General features: G+C 37.4%; 2 protein-coding genes across 4 annotated transcripts in view; one reads left to right on the forward strand and one right to left on the reverse strand.

Moving 5' to 3' along the window:
• Window positions 1-9,096: 9,096 nt before the first annotated feature.
• LOC107728182 (melanin-concentrating hormone receptor 1-like) lies at window positions 9,097-11,487 on the reverse strand. The gene is made up of 3 exons (XM_016538279.1): window positions 11,198-11,487; window positions 10,783-10,890; window positions 9,097-10,340 (listed from the first exon to the last, which is right to left on the reverse strand). The coding sequence occupies exons 2-3, from the start codon at window positions 10,847-10,849 to the stop codon at window positions 9,346-9,348; spliced, it is 1,062 nt and encodes a 353-aa protein (XP_016393765.1). The 5' UTR covers window positions 10,850-10,890; window positions 11,198-11,487; the 3' UTR covers window positions 9,097-9,345.
• A 48-nt stretch (window positions 11,488-11,535) lies between these two features.
• LOC107728184 (growth factor receptor-bound protein 2-like) overlaps window positions 11,536-23,448 on the forward strand; it is a 33,236-nt gene continuing 21,323 nt past the window's right edge. Inside the window, exons 1-2 of one of the 3 annotated variants that reach the window (XM_016538281.1) lie at window positions 11,536-12,067; window positions 13,862-14,100. In XM_016538281.1, coding sequence (XP_016393767.1) covers window positions 14,023-14,100 — 78 coding nt within the window. In that variant the 5' untranslated portion in view covers window positions 11,536-12,067; window positions 13,862-14,022. Of the gene's footprint in view, window positions 12,068-12,479; window positions 12,495-13,861; window positions 14,101-23,448 lie in introns of those variants that run through there. The other 2 variants (XM_016538282.1, XM_016538283.1) reach the window with 2 other exon arrangements.

Here is a 23,448-nt window from a genome sequence, read left to right on the forward strand (position 1 = left end):
GTTCCGGTTGACCTAATAAATGCAGCCTAACAATCCTTTAACGGATTTGAATTATAGAAATGTGATAGTGTGTTATGTGTATGCTAGGTTAAAGAGATGGGTCTTTAATCTAGATTTAAACTGACAGAGTGTGTCTGCCTCCCGAACAACACTAGGTAAATTGTTCCAGAGTTTGGGCGCTACACCGGCGCTAAATAGGAAAAGGATCTGCTGCCCGCAGTTGATTTTGATATTATAGGTATTATCAAATGGCCAGAGTTTTGAGATCCTATTACTGAGCCTTGTGGCATTCCATACTGTACTTGTGATCAATATGATATCTTGTCATTTACTGCTAAGAATTGAAGACGGTCAGATAAGTAAGATTTGAACCATGACAATGCAATTCCATTAATGCCAACATAATTTTGTATTCTACTAAAAAGGATGCTGTAGTCGATAGTGTCAAACGCAGCGCTAAGATCCAGTAGGACTAATAGAGAAATACAACCACAATTGGATAATAAGAGCAGGTCATTTGTAACTCTGATGAGAGCAGTCACAGTACTGTGATACGGTCTAAATCTTGACTGTAAATCCTCAGAGATACCATTGCTCTCTAAGAAGGAACATAGCTGAGAGGATACTGCCTTTTCTAGTATTTTTGACAGAAAAGGGAGATTTGAGATCGGTCTGTAATTAATTAATTATCTTGGATAAAGTTGTGTTTTTTAATGAGAGGCTTAATAACAGCCAATTTGAAGGTTTTAGGGACATATCCTAAAGACATTGACAAATTAATAATATTCAGAAGAGGATCTATGACTTCTGGAAGTACCTCTTTTAGTAGCTTAGATGGAATAGGGTCTAACATACATGTTGTAGGTTTTGATGATTTGACAATTTATACAATTCTTCCTGTCCTACAGCAGAGAATGAGTGGAATTGTTCCTCAGGGGATCTATAGTGAGCTATCTGATGCGATACTGTGGCTGACGGCTGCATGGTTATAATTGTAACTCTAATAGTATCGATCTTGGAAGTAAAGAAGTTCATAGTCATTACTGCTGTGCTGTTGGGAAATCTCTGCGTCTGTTGATGCTTTATTTTTCGTTAATTTAGCCACTGTATTGAATAAATGCCTGGGGTTGTGTTTGTTTTCTTCTAAGAGAGAAGAAAAGTAAGTACATCTAGCCGTTTTTAGACCTTTTCTATAAGTAGAAGTACTTACCCACCATGCAATACGAAATACCTCTAGTTTTGTTTTCTTCCAGCTGCGCTCCATTTTCCGGGCTGCTCTCTTTAAGGCACGAGTGTGCTCGTTATACCACAGTGTCGAACTGTTTTCCTTAATCTTCTTTAAGCGTAAAGGAGCAACCGTATCTAAAGTGCTGGAAAAGAGAGATTTAGTAGTTTCTGTTACATCATCAAGTTTTTCTGAGTTATTGGATATGCTGAGGAATTGAGACAAGTCAGGAAGATTATTTACAAAGCAGTCTTTTGTGGTAGAAGTGATGGTTCTACCATATTTGTAACAAGGAGTTGAATATGCAACTTTAGCTATATGTGTAACACCTTATGGACTTTTGTGTTTGTTTTCATTTCATCCCTCGTGTTCTTTGACCTAGTTTCTGTCTCCCCTTGATTGTGTCATTATGTTCAGGTGTTTCTTGTCAGTTATCTTCATTTACGTTCCCCATATAAGTTGCATTCTGTTCAGTGTTTGGTTGTCCGGTCTCGTCTATGGATACGTCTGTATTACCCTGGTGTGTGTGTGTGTGTGCTGTTTCCCTACTGTGGATTACCCTTCTGTGGAGTATTAAAGACTGTTTGTTGTAATCATCTTCGTTTATGTGCTTCTCTCCCACACCACACCGTGGCAGAAGACCGGACCCTGAAAAAGTAAAGCGACGTGTTTCCCCGTGTTTTTTTGTTTTGTTGTTTTTGTCAGTTTTAGTTTTATTTATGGATGATCCTGCCGTCCTGGTCCTGGAGCAGGGGGATCGCTCTCTCGAGGATCACACTGAAGACTTTGTGTTTCTCGCTAACCTGACACACTACCCCGACAGCTGCCTCTGCCTGTTTTATCAAGCTGGACTGAACACCTTCACAGCTGTCCGGGGACGGTCCTCGAAAGAACCTTGCCGCCTTTGTTGAGTGGGTGCTGGTGTCCTGTGGATCGCTGCTCACCGTGGACGACGACACCAGCCCCACTCTGGACCCAGAGCCCAGCCCACCATCACCCATATTCGCGGAGCGTCAGCCCGAGCCCACCGTGGACGGAGAGCCAAAGCCCATCGCAACCCACGAGCCATCGCAAGAAGGAGTGGTCCAAGTACTGAGCCCTGAGCCATAATCAACATCATGGATATTAAAATCACCAACAATTTAGACTTTATATGCAGCCAGTACTAACTCAGATAGTTAAAATTATAAAGTCTGTATGGTGCCCTGGTGGCCTGTATACAGTAGCCAGTACAAACATCACAGGGGATTTATCATTAACACTTGTTTCTCTGGGTAATGTTATTTGAATCACCATTACTTCAAATGAATTATACTTGAAACCAGAGCTCTGAGAAATACTGAAAATATTACTATAAATTGTAGCAACACCTCCCCCTTTACCTTTTGGACGTGGCTATTGTTTATAACCATAATCTTGGGGTGTAGACTCATTTAAAAAAATTTAATCATCTGGTTTTAGCCAGGTTTCAAACAGAACTAATCTAACTTATGATCTGTGATCATATCATTTACAAAAAGCGCTTTTGTAGAAAGGGATTTAATATTCATCATTTGTTTATCTGTATTATATCTGTTTTTTATTTGTTGAACATCAATTAAATTGTTACACTTAAATTGTTTTGGACGTTTTTTGTATTTGCTAGTTCGGGGAACAGACAGTCTCTATAGTATGATATCTAGGTGAAAGAGTCTCTATCTGCTGAGAGTTAACTGACTTCTGTGATGTGATGTGAGGTGGCTAGCAGATGGTTGGTTTAGCCAGTCTGTCTGCTTCCTGACCCAGGCCCTAGTTAGTCAAGTACAAAATCTAAGACTATGTGCCATATTTCTAGAGTGAAGAGCGGCACCACCCCCGGAGGGATGAAGACCATCTCTTTTCAACAGGTCTGGTCTGGCCCAAAAACTCGCTCAATTGTCTATAAAACCTGTTATTCTGCGGGCACCACTTAGACATCCAGCCATTGAGTGATGACAGTCTGCTATGTATCTCATCACCACGGTAAGCTGGGAGGGGACCAGAGCATATTACAGTGTCTGACATCGTACTTGCAAGTTATTTTTAGTGATCTCCGACTGGCGAAGTCGGACATCAAATTCATTAACAATCTTACTGAATTAGCCAGCACTTTCAAATTTGCCAAGATGTCAGGCACTCTGGCTCCCGGTAAACATTGGCTGGCTGGTGTCTCTATTTTCACATTCCGTACAGTAGAATCGCCAATTACTAGGGCTCTTTCAACAGGTTTCTCAGTTGGTGCGTCACTGAGTGGGAAGAACCTGTTTAAAGATTTAATCGGAATGGAAGAGCGGTGTTTTGTCCCACGACTATGCCGCCTCATAGTCACCCAGTCGCCCTGCTGCGGGCTCTGCAACCGGAACCGAACAATGTACGGGACTCGCTAAGCTAGTCGCATTCAAAGCCGTATCTAAGGCCCTCACATTCTTACTATCCTCAATTAAAGTTTGGATGCATGTCTCTAGTTCTGAGATCTTCTCTGTCAGCCTAACTATTTCCCTGCATTTATCACATGTGGATCTCTCACCGCTGTCAGAGAAAACTACACTATACATGTGGCAAGCAGTACAAGTGACAATAACAGGAGAAGCCATTACTCACCGTGATTGTTAAATGATTCCGACTTACCACAGTTGTTTGATGAACTCGTGAAAAACGGAGCGAGAGAGAAAGAAAAAGAAACGATAGGCGCAAATGACAAGCTAACAGGCTAACGGAATGCTAACGTGCTGCACTCGCGGTTTAGATTAAAAAGTTATTAAAAAGCGAACAATATCAATTTATTCTTTCGCAGAATACATTTTGTTAGCTAATTAATAGTTTAAAGGTAAGTATATTTTCATTGCAGTGACGTTGATGAATGTTAATGTGAGGGGGAAAAAAGGTAAGAGGATAATGACTATGACAAATATTGAATGACAAATTTTTAAACTATTTGCTCAGGTCACCTGAGCCTGAGTCAGGTGGTTGCTGGGAGTTACTTCATCTATCAGCCTACAACATGATTCCTGTTTGTTAATGCCACACATAGTGCACGTTTCTATCTAGGTAAGTTTGAGCTATATTGGCTCAGACACACATAGTTATTTAGGTCATTAGTTAAAACGGTACAGCACTCCGGTTCACATTGCTAAGCCACTAGTTAATTTCTCTGGGCCTCACTAGCCCAGAAACGCATTTAAGTCAAGTCACTAGTTTTAGCTATCTGGTCAACCAATCAGGTACACACAGCAATAGTCCACTAGCCATTCGGCAAAGCAGGCCCTGGCACACATAGATAGCAAACACTAGATCTCATGGCTCTCTGGAGCAGCAGCAGTACATCTTTCTTGGCTATAGATCTACTTATTTTGGGGGGCGTTATGATTTCATCTCCTCTTCTGCCTTATGGGGATGCTTTCAAGCATATAATTGTATAGCAGCAGTACGTTTTCATGCTCACAGCAGCATACACATTTTGGCTGTTTGTTTATCTTCTCATTCCAGCTTTGGTGGGGGATTATTATATATATGCTATTTGTGCAGCCGCAGTATGTCTTAAGTACTCACGGCACCGTATCGGATCAGATCATGACAGATCATGATGGTAATATAATAGTTTTGGATAAACAGTATTCTTTTTCTATGTTATTTCTATCTTATATACCTAGTTATTAGATTGTGTAACACTAATAATGGCATCGACATATAAAACTTTCAGATCTGATTTTGTTATTTAACCCTCAATCGGCCCCTGGGGTCAATATGACCCCAATCAACTTTTACTTAGTTTTAAAAAAAAAATGGTTCCCTTCATCTCAGTGGAATAAGATTTTGTGACTTTTCAATATTTCATATCTATATTCACATAACAAAAACTGGGCTTGATTCGGTTGTTCTGAAGGTATGTAAAACATTTTTTTACAAATCTGTCCCTTGGGGTCAATATGACCCCACATTGAAATGAATGGGAAATGTGAAAAAATGTATATATATTTTTTTCATTTGTCAAAAAAAATAAATAAATCCGGCATAAATCTGAAAATTTCCACACAGAAATGAAGGCCTGGTACTAGAGCACAAATGCAATGTATAAAAGACATGCTCACTCACTCACTCACTCACTCACTCACTCACTCACTCACTCACTCACTCACTCACTCACTCACTCACTCACTCACTCACTCACTCACTCACTCACTCACTCACTCACTCACTCACTCACTCACTCACTCACTCACTCACTCACTCACTCACTCACTCACTCACTCACTCACTCACTCACTCACTCACTCACTCACTCACTCACTCACACACACACAAAACACATGTATGATTGCCACAGATAGCATTTGTATCAAATTTGGCAAATGAAATCAGCCACAAATGCAGAACACGTTTGAGATAGACCTAATGCATGCACATGCACACACTTCTGCATATTGCTGTTGGTTTTATTTACATTTTTATTTTACATTTCTTCCACATTCTATAATCCACAATAATATGCAACTACAATCTGACTCTAAGTCTTGTCCTTTAGGTGTGTCTTATGTGGCATTTTTCTGTCAAATTTCTGTGGCATTTTTTGAAAAGACATTTCAAAATGCATAAAAACCCACAAAAAATTATACCATTTGAAAGAATATTTATTTTTAATGTCTTTTCTAATGTTTATATATACATAAATTCACAAAATGTATCACAAAAGTTGTGATAGAAGCAGTTGGCCACATCCAGTAAAATGAATGGCTCTCTATGGCCCTCTGCTGGTCAAAACAATTTCTTTCCTAAACTGTAATCCGTTTAGGTTTATTTCTAACCAGCAGATGGCAGAATTCTACACCTAACACCTAGATCAATATCCAGAAGCAACTTAAATTACATTTAGGTCATCCTTTTAAGTGATTTTTTAATAATAAATTAATATTTCACATGCAAGCTAATGGTGTAGTTGAGGAATTTTGTGGTAAATAGGTACAAAGGTACTTCATATCTCCCAAAACACAGCATTAATGTATAGATGAGAAGTAAACAAAAAAAATTATATATTATTTGTATGATTAAAAATGTATATATTTTTCACAATTACTCTTTCAATGTTTGGGGTCATATTGACCCCAAGGGACTTAAGTGTAAACAGGAAATGAGGGACATTTGAGGGTTAATTTAGCCTGTTGGTGAATGACATGACACTTTTTATGTGTTAGCATCCACTAATTAATTTAAAAATATTATCAATGCGACTTGAATAGATTATTATGATTATGCTTATCATTTCTGAATTATTAATACTTATCAAAATAGGTCAGGAATGTCAGGGCAATACAATTGACTGAAATTACAATGAAGAAAAAAGTGCCTGATTAAAAGAATAATATTTTGCAAAATAAAACCTTGAAAAGTAGGTTGGTATATGTTTTCTTTTCATTATATAGAAAAAATATACATTTTAACATCATAACCAAGTGGCTTCAGTGTTTAGGCTATTAATATTTGAAAAACTCTTTTCTTGAGTGTATTTTGGCAATATTTTGGCCGCAGGCGATAAGGTTGTGGCAGAAATAATCCAGTTCACAATCACGTATTCAAGGTGTAAGGAAAATTACCTTTTACTTCATGGTTACACCGCATGACAAACAAAATTGAAACCTTTCTTGTGAATGGTATGAATGTTTTTCAAAGCCATTTGAAACATGAACAGAGAGTACATTTCTAAGAACCTGACATGTTCACTGCCCTCCCCATTTTTTGTTATTTATTTTTTGTTAATGTTTCCTGTTATTATCAGCTCTTATGTATGCACCAATGGAGTGAAGTGTGATAAAAGAAAAGAATGAATTTTCTTTCCAGATAAAAAGGCTACTCAGATTTGGTGACATTGGGCATATAAAGGGGCAATGTATTGAGAAATAGGTGCCTCTGTTACCATAAGACTGCTGTTGCTATGCCAAAATGTTACGTATTCATATCTTACACATTACATTGTCATTTATACATTTATTCATTTGGAAGATGCTTTTTTCCAAAGCGACTTACAGTTGTGGAATACAAGTGATTCATCATAAGATGGCAATAAACACGATAAGTGCCCGTTATACAAGGTTTCAGTCATCGTAGGCTTCTGGAGGGGATGTAAAAGCATAGGAGAGAGTGGAGGTAGGAGGGTGCAGCGCCTGTGGCAGTTCTGTAGGCAAGCACCAATTTCTTGAACTTGATGCGAGCTACGACTGGAAGCCAGTGCAGAGAGATGAGAAGTGGAGTGGCTTGGGCTCATTGAAAACAAGACGTTCTGCTGCATTGTGAATCATTTGCAGAGGTCTGATTGCACATGTTGGAAGTCCAGCCAGAAGAGCATTGCAATAGTCCAGCCTAGAAATGACAAGGGCCTGGATGAGAAGCTGTGTTGCATGCTCTGTTAGGAAGGGTCTGATCTTCCTGATGTTGTGTAGTGTGAACCTGCATGATAGTGCTGTTTTTGCAATATGGTCTTTAAAGGTCAGCTGATCATCAAGGATCACCCCAAGATTCCTGGCTGAACACGATGGGATTATCGTTGATGAGCCCAGTTGGATGGTAAACGGGTGCTGTACTGAGGCAGCATTTTCCTCCTTGAGCTTCTTTTTATGACTCAAGGATCTATCTATTTACACAAAACACCAGGGCACAACTGCACCCCTCAAGCAGCATTGTGTCCAAGTACTTTTACCAATTATTTTCTCAATAGAATTTCAAGAAGCCTTGAACCACAACAGACATCTTCAAGATGAATCACAATGTTACAAGATTTAATTTGAAGCTTCAAAAAGACATTCACTTCTTTTTTAAACACGTGTTTTTTATAAGGGAACATGCTACTTATACCATTATGACTCTGAAGGACATGATAAAATCTAGTAACAATAGTGTGTGGGTTTATATATATATATATATATATATATATATATATATACACATATTTCTTTTTCATATATATCTCACATATATTTTTCAACACTGATAATATGAAATGTTTCTGAAACACCAAATGAGCGCATTGTATTGACAATATTAATATTATTATCTATCTATCTATCTATCTATCTATCTATCTATCATTGTCAGAACAGCAAAATATCAGTAGTCAATACCAATATGAGTGAAATTTCATGATTCTCAGTACCACTTTTAAAACCACTGATTAAACTAGCATTTTGTAAATGTTCTCAAGTGATTCAAGATAAGCAAACAGTCTACAATATAATAGATCAAAGTACAAACAATAGGAAAAAAATCAATGTTTGATTGATATTAATGGCATAACAGAGAGTGTCAATGCTACAGGCTACATATATGAACAGGTCCGAAATTTTGACACATCCAAAATAAAAAAATAGCTTACACTGACTTAAGACGTAACCAAATATGCTTAAATGAATTCATCTGCAAAACAAGCATAGCAGTTGATACTACTGGTAGTAGAAAAACTGATAATATTATATTTTATTAATTTTAGTGTGTAACAAAGTACCAGTACTTTTGACATCCCTACTACAAAATATTTAAATACATTTAATTAATTAATTTTAAAAAGTTGAAATTACACTTGACTAGATTATACAGAAGCATACTAATATCAATGCTTAACAACATATGGTAAGTTTTTATTTTCTTTGTGCATGATTTAAAAACACTGGCTTTTGAGTTTCTATATACAGTATCAAGGGTGTCTGCCAAAACAACAGTCCACACAATAAAATTTCAAGCACAATAACAATACTCAACACTTACTGCTAAATTGTTTCCTGTTCCACTAAAAAAAACACACACACACACACACACACACACACACACACACAGACAGTTTACATAAATTACAGTAATATTTCAGGGAATCAAATAAAATGATACAACATTCACATTTATATTCACAGTTTTTTTCCCTAGTAAACATGGTCATCATTAAGGAATTATGTAATACATAATGCAAATGCAAATACACGCACAGCGCACAGAGATGACAAAATGTTGATCTATTGTTCCATCACTTTGTTTTTTCCTTTTTATTTTTTGAATCCTTCATTTTTTTTATCAGGTTGATCAATTCTTCAATTAGGATGTTTTAAGGAAAAAAAATGTGTATATTACTCTGAGGTGTTAACAGGTAAATGTCTTTGGCAGTCAGCAGCCAGACGGAGGGACACAGTGGCCTCCGTGCTACTCGGGTTGACCCGAAAGTGGTTGTGTGCAGGCTGGATGGCCACTATAAACTGCCTTTTAAAGGTCTTACTCAGAATAATATAAAGAAAAGGATTAATGCAGCTGTTAGTGTAACCCATGCTAATGGCAACGTGATAGACATAATAAAACGAGGCACTGGGTTTCTGTATTCCCAAATGGACAAGCTGAAGGATGTAGTACGGAGCCCAACAGATGAAAAAGGCCAAACAGATGGCCACAGCCATCCGAGTCACACTTTTTGTGCGCACTTGTTGGTTCCTCGGGGGAAGAGGAGCCACTGTGGTAGACACGTGCTTCAAGATTTTAAAAAACACCACACAGATAATCATGAGCGGAAGGGCGAATGCCAGCACAAACTGATAGATAGTGAACCAGCAGATGTTGATGGATGGATTCGGTAGCAGGAGAGCACATCCCACCTGGCCGTTGTGGAGAGGCATCAAGCCAGTGTACATTAAAACAGGAGTAATTGAGATGAGAGAAAGCACCCACACCATCCCCACCACACAACTGGCGACACAGGTTGTCCGGACGTGGTTAACGCGGAATGGGTGGACAGTAGCCACATAACGGTCCAAGGTCATAACTGTGAGGATGTAGGTGCTCACGGTCTGGCTGTTCGAATCTAGGGCAGAGATGACTTTGCACATAGTGGCTCCGAAACACCAAGATCCGTTTCCCATGAGCTGATGAATGAGAAAGGGCATGCCGAGGAGGAAAAGCAAATCCACAATAGAGAGATTGAATATGAAAATGTCTGGTACCGTTTGTTTAGCCTGGCATTTGGTCTTTTTAATGATGGTGTAGATGACAATAGAATTTCCAGTGATGCCAAAAAAACATATGGTCCCAAAAATACTGGGCAAGATGGCATTTCCATACTGGTCCCCCATGGTCACTAAGCACACAATGATATCACATATAAAAACAAGATCCAGATGTGGTGTGTGTGTGTTTATAATACATAAATATATAAAGTACATAAGAGAAAAATGTTGACATATGGTGTATGGCATCTGTTAAACAGCATTTTGCTAATTCTTATGCTAATTAAATAATTATTATGCAGTTGTTATGGAGATAAACTTGAAATTGTAGCCACAGTGCCTAAAATACATACTTTCTATTATGAATGCACATAAGAAAGAAAGAAAGAAAGAGCTATACATACTCATACAATGTAGGCTATAACATATTTCGTTATATAATAATAATAATATTAATAATAATAACAATAATACATGTTACCTTTTCTTAAAAGCAGCTTAAGTTCTAAATCAAAACAAACTGGATTTCTATCTTCACTTCCACAATACGGTTTCCCTGAAATAAATGCCTACCTTGTATATGCCCCGACGAGTTAGAGAGAAGCAGAGATGAGTTTTCAGAGTCTTGAGAAATATCCATGTTGAAAATTGTGAAAGAAATGTAGAAATGTACATCTACCTCTGCAGAGAAAGCAAATAACTGCAAACTTAAAGTCTCAGTGAAAGTCACACCTTTGTCACCGCCTCACATTTTGTACTTAGCATTATCATTCTATACACAATTTTCACCGTACTCATTACATACCACACTGATATGCAATGAATAAAACACAAACAAAAATTCAACAATAACCCTGGGCTTTACAAGTATCAGATTTCTTTAAGCTAAAAACGCGGACAACTTGTTTGAAGACGCGTGAGATGAAGAGCAGCAGCATCCACAAGTCTCAGTGTCTCTGCAGGGGTGGGTTAGTTAGTCAACACTCACTGTCCTTAGACACCAGCTGACACCTCCAGTCATAGAATGGCAATTGCACCTCTATCCATCAGGGCATTACTCTTTCGTCTTCATTTTAAAGGTTTGCAGTTGTTAAAATATTGATGCGAGGCTTGGGTATATTTGTGTTTCCTAACCACTGCACAAACCCAACAAGTGATGCTATGCCGGTTTCTTGATGCAACAGCGTATTCGACATTTATATAGGCTAGTTTAAATAATTAAATTTCATATTTATCTCTGTAGTTAAATATACCGTTTGGATCTACATTTTAAAATAAATTATTATTTTTTTTGCAATGTCAATTATATTATATCATAACCTTTACAAATTGCTACAATTTTACTGTTTGTAAATTGGCTTTTGCAGCCAGACTTTTCTCTGAATTACGCGGTCCAGCATTTTCACTCTTTAACCACTCGATGTCGCTCCGTTCATCTGTGTGTCATGCTGCATTATTGTCATGGAGAACTGGAACAACCAATCTCTTCTGTTTTGTTCCAATCTGTACTACAGTCTTAAATGCGAGATTAAAGGCTTTAGATAAGAAGATACGCGCGTTTAAATCGATTCTCTGATCTATGGTGCACGATTTGTCGTTTTGTGTAGTTTCACTATTAATTCAGTGTGCGAAGTTTTTGTTTGGACCTTTCCATCTTTGCGGATCATAACACGAAGGAAGCGGAAATTAACAGCCCGCTTGCTTTTCCCGGAGCTACTCCGAAGTCGGGAAAATTAACTACAACAGTAAGCCGTATAACACGATTTTACTGTTGTTAAAATACAGTATTTTTATTTAGATCTTTATTTCACTGCGTAAGGGGGATCGGAGAGGGAGACTCTGCACCTCTGTGCGCTGGGTAAGTGATTTTTCTTATCTAATCAGACGGAAAGAGAGTTGCATTGGAATAACTATATGTTCGACTCGTTTCAGTCAGATTGGTAGATTTCTGGATAGAAAAAAGATTTAGATGTAGGGGAAAGTAGCTAAAAAAGCGAAGGAAATACTAGTGGTGTTTGTGTATGATTCACAAGGCTGAAAAGTTTAGTGTCAAAACAAAAGATCTCATCTTCACAATCACAGCATATTTATCACTAAACGAATCCGTTCCCCTAATCCTAACTATTTACATATAGAACCGATTATATTACACCTACTGCAGACGAGCGACGCGAAGCGACAAACTATAATATATGGTCGTATTATAATCAACGAAGCTGTCTGCAAACGACGTGACGGACGCCCGGGGCCCACTGCAAATTTAGTTCAGCGCGAGCTGTCTGGAGGTCAGTCTGGACTTGAGAACTCGTTGCATGTTTGCAGCGTCCTGACAGTATGATTATAACGGCAAAGTGCTAGAATGTCGAATAGCGGAGTGAACAAATCATTTAAGTGAATCGTTCGTTCAATCCCTTGCACTGACTCGTGTTTTGTTCGTCCAAGTAAGGGCGTGACTCCATTGGTAGTATTTTCTGCCGTCAGCAAATAATATTCGAGTGTGGGCTGTGGAAGGAGATTTTCATTGGTTGGATCGTTTGAACGAATACGCCCCTTTACTGAACGAGACTCGGAGAATTGAGATTCGGAGAATTGTCACTGAACCATTGGCTTCGAATACAATTCGTGAATGATCTGGAGGAATGAGCCATATCGTTCGTGAGCGATTTGAAATAACTGGCTATTTTTACGTAAATAAGGATCTGCTAACCGACAGAAGGGGCATGTCGTTCACTCTGTTCGTAATGTGAATCGATCTCGTTGACAAGGAGAGCGGCGAGGAAGAATTATGACCACACACACAATTAACATGACGTAAGGACGTTTACTGAAACTCATTACTATTTTATTTAGGCTATTCTATTTGTATTATTGCTCATATTCAAATTCATGCAGTTGAATGATCTGGTTTGCTGTCAGTTAACAAGTAAAACTCTCTCACTAGAGCTTTCTTAGTAGACTTGTAGGGACATAGATTTTATTAAAGGATAATGAGTTTTTTAACGAATCGGTTGAGTGAATGATTGACTCAAACACTCGAACTGAATCATCTTAGTGAATCGATTCAACTGATTCGAATCACTGGCATGAACAAATCAAACTCCAACCACTAGCGTAGAAAAGCTTAAACGTGATCTTGTCATGAGTGTCTGTTAATGACGCATCTCACTCAGGAAAGAAGAATTTGTTTGTACTTGTAATTAGTTAACATGTAAAAGTCCTTTGTTGTGACTTCAGTATTGCAACCAATGTGTCAGATCAGCATTAGGGATGGGCGATACCACTTATTTTGTTTTCGATACAATACCGATACTTTTAAAGGCCAGTATCGTCGATATCGATACCGATACGATACTTCTGAACTAAACTTTTAAATTATGAAGTTTATTAAATTACTAGCATGACTCAAGCTCTCACCAGCATCCAGTCTCACCAAGACATCTGAATCACATTACATCTGATTCCTCTTATTGGCTCATAGTCGGTTGCAAGGAAACGCCAGCTCGACCCAGTTATTCCTTTCCCTTTATATTTGCGTACATTGCACAGCTGCTTCATACCAGATCTGAATAAAAGGGAGGGAAAAAAAGTATTTTTCCTTATGCTTCGTTAATAGATAACTACATTTGGTTCAAATCTTTATGTCTGTCTGCAGGTTGACAGCACCCAAACAAGGAAGATCTGTCGCTCCACGGTCAGCAGTGACAAGGACAGATATTAGGAGATTGAATCAGATCAGTCAGGGCTGTTATTCTGCCTGTAGAAGCACTTCCTTCTGGAGCTTTATATCTGTCTCGTGTCCACACAGTCCATGCCATGGAGGCAATAGCGAAATACGATTTCAAAGCTACTGCGGATGATGAATTAAGTTTCAAGCGAGGAGAGATTTTAAAGGTAAGTGCCATTTGTTACTGCTGCATTTTTTCATTCCTGTCTTTCTGTATGATCAAGCTATGAGGAACCTGATGTCTTCAGAAATCTCTTGCTTATCTGTTTGTCCTGTTCCAATAACTGGTTTATACAGACCTATTAACTTTAATCAGTTTCGGAAATATAGCATTGATTTCATAAAGTCTGGATGTGCAGTGATGTCAAGTCAGTTTTATTTGTATGTCACTTTTCACATACACAATATTGTTTCAAAGCAGCTTTACAGAAAAGTTTGATTAGAGCAGATTAGAGCTGGATGGTAATATAGTTTACATTCTGGAATGATATAAACAATCACAGAGCCGAGATGTGCTATATATTATGTATTGATTTACATGAGTGTACTGTATGTATGTGGTTAAAGTTGGATGTACTATATTTGCAACTTTAAATATAAAGCTGGGCGATAATATATTTTACATTTTGCAATGATATGTATAATCAAGTAGTTGGGATGTGACTGCAACAAGAAATTGTAGCCCACAGTTTGTCACTGCTGTTAGGAACTCAGCATTGTGAATCTGAATGTCATTTAACTTTGTTTATCTGCTTTAAACTGAACAAACATTAAATAAATTGAAATGAAGGTATGACAAAATCTAAATTAGCTTTGAGGCCATAAAATATTTTATCTAGGCTCTCATTGCTGTCATATTTTTTACAGCTTGATTTGTGAGATGAGTTATGCCCTAAAATTACATAAGGGTGTTTGCACATATTTCATTATATTCATTGGTTGCCAGGGCACAGTTCGTTTTTTGTTTTTTTTGCCCGATAAAGTGTGAAATGGACTTATATTTTCCCCATGATGTTATAGTGTGGCTCCAGAGTGATTACTCGCATGACATTTAGGTTCAGATGATGGCGTGAAACAACATGACACCCGTGAGCAAAGATGGGGTATTTACCCCCGTTCACAACTGTCATTAAAATGAATAAGACGTTTTCTCTTGATATTATATAGACATCCTTACCTGTAACTAACTTGCGAGTAGCATACACCACTGTTCAAATTCTGGGGGTCAGTAAGATTTCTTATTTATTTTTTCAAAAAAATTAATACTTTTATTCATCAAGACTGCATTAAATTGATCAAAAGTGACAAGTGTTATTTTGAACTTTTATTCATCAAAGAATCCTGAAGAAATTAAGCCATTTTCAACACTGATAATAATAAGAAATGTTACTTGAGCCCCAAATCAGCATATTAGAAAGGTTTCTGAAGGATCTTGTGACACTGAAGACTGGAGTAATGGCTGCTCAAAATTCAGCTTTGCCATCATAGAAGTAAATGACACACTGTAAAAAATGATTGTGATTTTAACAGTAAAAGACTAAAAATGCTACAGTAAAAACCTGTTAACTGGTTAACAGTAAGTTTCCATACAATATTTGGTGAATAAATGTTATTACATTTAATGTAATTTTACAGTAAAATACTGTTAAAAATACGGTTTTTGGAAGTGAAAAAGAAAAAGTGATTGTATAATTCACAGTGACAAACCGTAAATTGACACTCCCAGAATTCCCTGCATGACACTTCATATTTTAATTTTTTTGTTGTTGAAATAACGTTTCTTAGTTTTTCTTATCAGTTGTGTACATTAGGGTTTAATCTTACATCTAATGTTGTTAAATGAATGTTTATTGCATTATTTCAGAATCATGTGTGTCACCATGATGGGGTTTAGTGTTTGTGTGAATGACACTGTGCTCCTTCTATATACAAGTACTGCCCTCCTGAGCTCGTAGAAAAGCTGTTTGTGATGAGCTTTGGTTCATCATGTGACTTTCTCATCACCACCAGTTTTTGGTGGTTATCAGTGCATTACAATGGTTCAAAATAGATATTAGTACTTCGATTTTTTTTTACAGTGCATTTTAAAATACATTAAAATTATAATAATATTTTACAATATTCCTATTTTTACTGTATTTTTTGATCGAATAAATGTAGCCATGGTGAGCATAAGAGACTTCTTTCAGAGACATTAAAAAACACATCCTGCTTCTGAACCAAGGTCTGAACCCTAGCAACTCAGACCCCCCCCCCTCCATCCAAAAGATTTTGGACTGGATTCAGGAGCGCTTGCCATCCTGCTGTAATTGAATTTAGGTCATGGATCAGCTATTCTTGCCCCCTGGACCTTTCATCCAGCAAAACGCAAGGCTTCAAAGTTGCACATCATTCTCAATGTTCTAGATAACTTTTAATCATCAGCGTACATAAATACTCTCTGCTTTTGCATTCTACCAACTTGAATATGATCACACACTGCCCTTTTCACCCCCATTTTACCTCGTATTCGTCATGCAAATGAAGGGATAGAGATATTGAGCCTAGTTTAACTCCAGCAGAGGGTCAATAAAGGACCATTTGTCAATGAAACCTTTGAGCTATGGGGTCATGAAATTTATATTTTATCATCTTCGAAATCTAAATGTAGAGCTTTTCGAGAGTATCTTGACAAGATAGTAAAACTCTAGAAAAATCTCTCTCTATATATATACTGTATATGGCTTGTGTCTATGGCAAGTGGGATTAATCTCAGTAACTAGCAACTTTTCTTATTATGTCATAATTGCTATTTATCTTACTAAAATGCAGCAGTATAAAGAGAGGGGTGCCAGACCTTTGTCCCTGTTTGTTGCCTTTTCTTCGTTGACTTTACCGAATTCAGAAAGAAGAAGCTCAGGAAAGTTGGTCTTGGTATTTTTCTTCACCTGCTCTTTGGCAATGCCTGCACAAAAAACGTTCAAATCCTAGGCTGGGACAGACAAAAAGCAATGATGGGATTTGATGGTATCTCAGGATTTCAGACATTTCTGAGCAATTTATGGAAGCTACAGTGCCAAGGCAAAAGACTCTATATTTTACCAGTGAGTTTGCAGACTCAATTGAATGTGTTAGGCAGGGGTTCTCAACTCTGGCCCTTGAGGTCCACTTTCCTGCAGAGTTTAGCTCCAACCCTAATCAAACACACCTGGGCAAGCTAATCAAGGTCTTTAGGAACACTAGAAAGTGTGTGCATTATTTTTCAATAATTCAACGGTTCATTGTCAGTTTTTATTTAAGTATTTTGAGACATTTCCAGGTTTTTGTCCTTAAAATACGTGTGTATAAAATAAAACTATTTTCTTATGCATTTTTCTTATAAACAGCCAAAGACTCTGCAACATTACATAGCTAGTAATGAAGGCGTGAGCCATTACTTTGCTGAAATAATTTGCCATAGTGTTATGGAATTTTAATAAGTGATATTTTATATGTATAAAAAGTACTATATTATGTTACAGAACTTGTATTGTTCTGTTGAATAAGTAACAGAATTGGAAATCTGGATCATATAGAGAGAGATGTTCACATTTTGCTGCTATGAGTTGTGACAAACTGAGAATCTTTTTCACTGAAAAGGGAGAATAACAGCCTAAACATCTCCCATGGGATAACAGCATTTGCTTCTAATATGTTGAGAATATCCCCAAGCCCCAAGACTCTGTTAGGCTGGCCTAGAAATCCTGCCTAATTACTGTATCAGCCTCCTGACTGTAGAATAGGATTTGATCTTCTCACTTGGGTTCTGTTTTGAACTTCTGACTCCAGGGAACTCGTCTTTTTCCAGAGTCTCTTGTGCTTTTGGTGCTTCCCCCACACTTCCCCCAAGGGCAGTGTTGAAAAATATTTGCATGTTTTTTTTGCCCTACTTTCCTGGTTTCATGGGAGTTGATTTTGCATTCATGGGAGTTGCATCACAGAACGTGTCACCTGTAAAATAAGGATTCCTCACACAAATCTCTCCCTCTTCTTCTCCTCCCTCACCCTCGTGATGTTTCAAATCCATATTATTTTTTTCAGTGAAACACAAAAGGGAACATTTTGAATAATGTACTGGTGGCTCTTTCCCTTGCTACTACAATGAAAGGAGGAGTAGTCAGTGAGTTGAACTTGGTAAATATTTTCCAAAAATTCACTTTTTATGCCCCACGGGAAAATAATAATAATAACAACAACAACCTGAGTGTAAATAGTGACTTCATTTTCATTTTTGGATAATTATTCCTTTAAACTGTTTGTTGACACTCTATTATAGGCAGAACTCTTCTGTTCAAGTAAAACATATTTTTGCACTATAGCTGTCTGTAGTGCTTTGACAGAAGCCAGAAAAGATGTATTTTCAGTATTTTTTAGCATCATTCTCACTGACTTTGGACACTCATGCAAAAGTGCCTCTGGCCACTAAAAAGGTTCTAGAAATGAAGGTTCTACGTGACGTGACTAGAAATGCTACTGTCTGTGCATAAACGATACCTGCAACTGTATTATTTTTCTTATAGTTGCAGCCAAACACCTGGTTCATAAAATGATATGTGAGACTATTAAGACAGCAAAATGCAAGTTGTGCAAGTTTTTAGGGTTCAAATTTAAATTATGCATTTAAGAAAATGTTGGGTTCATTGGGATCTCCTGGCATATTGCTTTTTCAGGCTCACTATTCACTGATTCAGTGGTCGAGAGCAAGCTTTTGGGTTGACATCACTGATGTCCTAACTTCACAACACTTAATACTGCCCACACACCGCATGACTTTCAAGGCCGTCGCATTGCTGTTCTTTTCACACTACACAACTGTCGTCGTTGCTGATGCCATTTTCAGTCAAAGCACATTTCACACTGCAGAACTTGGATTTCAGACAGGTCTAGATATTTAACCTGCTAAATATCTCTTGTGCATCTGCGACACATCTTTGATTCTTATAGTTTCCGTCTTTGAAAATTTACACATGGCGATTGTGATGCCTGCTTTAGTGACACATATTTCCGTCTGTTACGTTCATTTAACTACAGTTATGATCTTGTCTTTGAACCTCATTGACTCACTGAACCAGACTGGATTTAACACATCTTGTGCAGCCTTCTGTAGATGTCTGTCTGGAGCGTGTCAGCCTGTGATGAACTGTTTGGCCTTTAGCGGATGTTTGGACTTGTAATATCATGGCTGATGCCAGTCTGATATCATTGGTGGTGTCATTTATTTAATTACAGAGGAGTAAGAGTAAGACAAAACACAGATTCATCAAAATGCTTTAAACATGTGTTGAAGTGAATCAAACCTTTTGGTGTGGAAAAAATCTTGATACAGATCTCCAATAACAAAATAACAAAATGTTGAGTTTGAATCTAGTCTCAGCTGCTGAAGGCCTTTAAATTCCTACCAGTAGCAGCTCTCCATTGCCCCTGAACACAACAATAATCTGTTTATTACAGATATAAAGCTTAGGTAGGCCAGCCTGCTGAGAAGGGTACATGCCAGACATGTGGTAAAAACTTTTGGATTTAGAGGATATTATAATTCGCCCAATATGGTTTGCCTGTATTGTTCTTTTAGTAGGCTTCTATGATTATCACCGAATTATAAGAGTCTGCAAAATCTCACCCCCTGCCACTATGCTTCATTTTCCATTTTTGTCTCAAGAGCAATTCTTTTTGCTTCCTTTGTCTTTCATAAGTGCTGTAGCGAATCAGCTCATTCATGGGAAATATGAATAATTAATCATAACTAGTTATAATTAATTATAAATATTTAGATCCGCTGTAGATATTTATAGGCACACTGGACCATATTTCCTAGAAAAATTTTAATGGCCTACATTAGCCAGATTGGCTGTGCAGTGTGAACATTTCTTTTTAAAGAAATGTATACTTATTTTTTTAAATATTAAAAAAAATCTTACTGACCCTAAATTCGGTAAAAATGCTTCATATATATGTATTATTAAATAGCCATATTAATGTGTAGATTGTTTTGGATAACACATTATTTCATTTTGTACGTTTTGTTTGGAACTTGAGTAACAAAAACATAGAAAAACTGTTTCATGTTATACTTGACATCAAAAGAAAATATAAAAAAATAGTCGACTAACTGTTAGTCGACGAGAGGAAGCTTAGTTGATCCAAATTTTATTAGTCGCAGGGACAAAAAAAATTCACGTAATCACGTAGTCTGACAGATTATTAACAGCTGGTCTATGTGGTAATTACAGTACATCAGTCAGGACATCCAAACGGTTGTTTCGTTTGGGACCTCAATGTGACTTATCTGAAACATGTAAGTAGTAGCATCATTACATGGCAGCTCACTCTAACGTTAACCTTAAAAAATGTGCACTATTCAAGTGTTTGTGAGGAGTGTGGAAGCTGAATAGTAGTGCGCTCACTGCATGACAGTTATCTTGGAGGCACCGGTGCGATCATTTGCATTTAACTTAAAATACTCTGTCATTTTTGGTCATACAGATAAAAATAATAAAATAAATTTTTCGAATCTGTAAAAGGTCCTGTATTTGTGTGCACTCACAATAAAAACAAAATGCTGTGCTTTTGTAAAATGATGAAAGCAAACGGTGCGCTTTCTGCCATCTAGGTCTCTGTGAACTTGAGCTGTAATAAAAAAAAAAATTTTTTTAATTGCAACCGAAACTTGCTTGCTTACGTGCTTGGCTCACAGACATGAAAAAAAAATCTATAGAAAGCAAAATGTCTACTTTTAAATGAACCAATTCAAAACAAAAAAAATAAAATATTTTCAGATTATGTAATCCGTATGAAACGTGCATGTCCACTGTGGAGATGACAAGTCAGTGTCGTCGACTTCATCACTGCAGCCAAAAATGAATTATTATAATGTTAAGTCTTGCTGTTTTTTCCCTGATGCATTAAAGGGGTCATATGATGCAATTTAAATTTTTCTTTTCTCTTTGGAGAGTTACAAGCTCTTGATGCATAAAGAAGATTTGTAAAGTTGCAAAGACTAAAGTCTCAAATCCAAAGAGATATTCTTTATAAAAGTTAAGAGTCAACCACGCCTACCTAAAACGGCTCGTTCTAACACGCCCCCACATGTCTACGTCAGGCGGGGCATAGAGGAGAAACAATAATGTATAGTATGTGGAAAATAATGTTTTTTGAACCTTAAACCGCATAAACACATTTCATTACACCAAATACACAAAATAATGTTCTTTTTAGCAACATCATATGACCCCTTTAATTATATTTCCCTGAAGATAAATGTCATTATCCTGCTCTGTACTTTGAGAGGGCTGGTAGAAATGGGTAGGACAGAGCACTCTGTCTTTTGTAACGTTTCCTTTCAATATTCCAAAGCAATTGACACTAGTTGTAAAAAGTGGGAAAAGCTAATTTTATCCTCCACATGAGCAAGATATTGATGTTGCGCCTTAGAAACTGGATTACCGTTGTGTGTGACTTGCACATATAAATACACTGGACATGCCTTACCTTGCCTATCAAGCACAAACTGTAAGGAAATATAATTACTGAAACCCTCAAGATATTTCTATACTAATGCACAGCATGACCAGAAATAGCCAATTCATTGAATCAATTGCATTGATGACAATTTACTAATAAATAAAAAAAAAAAAAGTTTTGGTACTTGTTTTGACACAGTAAAGGATGTGAATGTAGAGATTAAAAAGTAAGTGTTGTAGTTACAAGTAAATCCCCTGTGAAAAAAAGAAAGATGATGAGACGTAAGTGAGGATTTGGGTAGAAAAACGTGATTCCAAATGTAATGCAGTGGAGACTTGTTTTGTGTTGTGTGTGTGTGTGTGTGTTTGTGTGAATTGTCTTGGGTTTCTATGGACAGAGCTTGTCAATGTTAAGAGCAGGCTGGATGACAGATTTGGTTAGAGGCCTTGCGACTCTGCTCTCTCTCTGCATGGGTGATGTCAACACCTCCAGATTTACACTCTATCTTAACTGGGCATGCCATGACAATTACGACCAGAAGTTATTCAATTTCACTGAGAGCCGATAACATGAACAACAGTAACTGTTGGTGATTTCATGCAAATGTGCATGTGAGCCGTGTCTTTTAAAGGGGTCGTTTGATGCGATTTCAAGTTTTCCTTTCTCTTTGAAGTGTTACAAGCTCTTGGTGCATAAAGAAGATCTGTAAAGTTGCAAAGACTAAAGTCTCAAATCCAAAGAGATATTCTTTATAAAAGTTAAGAGTCAACCACACCTACTTAAAACGCCTCGTGTTGAAAACTACGTGTTTGAGAGAGGCGGGGCATATACAATAATGTACAGTATTTGAAAAATTATGTGTTTTCTGAACATTAAAGCATGTCAACATATTCTGTTACACCAAATACACAAAATAATGATCTTTAAAATAGCATCATATGACTCCTTTGAGGTACTCTATAGTGCGTGTAGTGGCGACGGAGAATGTAATTGATGTAATTATAAACAGTTTACCTGCTCCATATGGTTTGTCTCTGTCCACATACAGGAATATAATAAAAATGTGTGGTTATTACGTGTTAATTGGATCCGTATTCCATACACTTTATATGCTTTTTTTATTTTGGTAATTTGTAAGCACTGCAGTTTCGCTTTGTTTTGTTTCTACCTTTTTTTTTTTAGTTTTGCAAACTGGAGGATGTTTTGTGTTTTTGTTGTTTTTCTGGAAAAAAAATAAACTTTTTAAAACATCTAATTTGTGATCAGATCTTCAGAGTACAGTCGTGGCCAAAAGTTTCGGCAGTGACAAATGTTGTGTTTTGCAAAGTTTGCTGCTTCAGTATTTGTAGATTATTTTTCCACATGTTTCTATGGTATACTGAAAAACAATGATAAGCATGTTATACGTTTTAAAGGCTTTTATTGGCAAAAAAATATAACGAGTCAATATTTACAGTGTTGACCCTTGTTCTTCATAACCTCTGCAATTCGTTCTGGCATGCTGGATATTAGCTTCTGGGCAAAATTCTGACTGATGGCGATCCATTCTTGCCTTATTAGTTCTCGGAGTTGATCACAATTTGTGGGCTTCTTCTTGTCCACTCGCCTTTTGAGGACTGACCACAGGTTCTCCATGGGATTGAGTTCCGGGGAGTTGCCTGGCCACAGATCCAAAATTTCAATGTAATGATCTTCCACTCCCTTGGTTGAAAAGCAACCCCACACATTGATGGTCTCAGGATTCTTTACTGCTGGCACGTCACAGGAATCATGGTAGGGTTCACCTTTTTTTCTCCGAACAATCGATTTTCCAGATGTCCCAAACAGTCAGAAGGGAGCTTCATCAAAAAAAAAACTTTGCACCAGTCTTCTGCTGTCCAATCCTTGTTCTTCCTGCAGAATTTTAGTCTGTCCTTGATGTTTTTATTGGAGACAAGTGGCTTCTTTGCTGCCCTTCTTGACACCAGGCCGTTGTCCAAAAGTCTTCTCCTCACTGTGCGTGCAGATGCTCTCACACCAACCTGCTGCCATTCCTG

Source organism: Sinocyclocheilus rhinocerous, unplaced genomic scaffold (genome assembly GCF_001515625.1).
Source record: "Sinocyclocheilus rhinocerous isolate Xijiao unplaced genomic scaffold, SAMN03320098_v1.1 scaffold2352, whole genome shotgun sequence".
Taxonomy (NCBI): Eukaryota; Metazoa; Chordata; class Actinopteri; order Cypriniformes; family Cyprinidae; genus Sinocyclocheilus; species Sinocyclocheilus rhinocerous.

Coding starts and splice junctions, on each gene's coding strand:
- LOC107728182 (XM_016538279.1), bottom strand. CDS start 10,849: ATGGATATTTCTCAAGACTCTGAAAACTCATCTCTGCTTCTCTCTAAC. Junction 10,341..10,782: donor CTCGTCGGGGCATATACAAG/GTAGGCATTTAT, acceptor TTGTGTGCTTAG/TGACCATGGGGGACCAGTAT.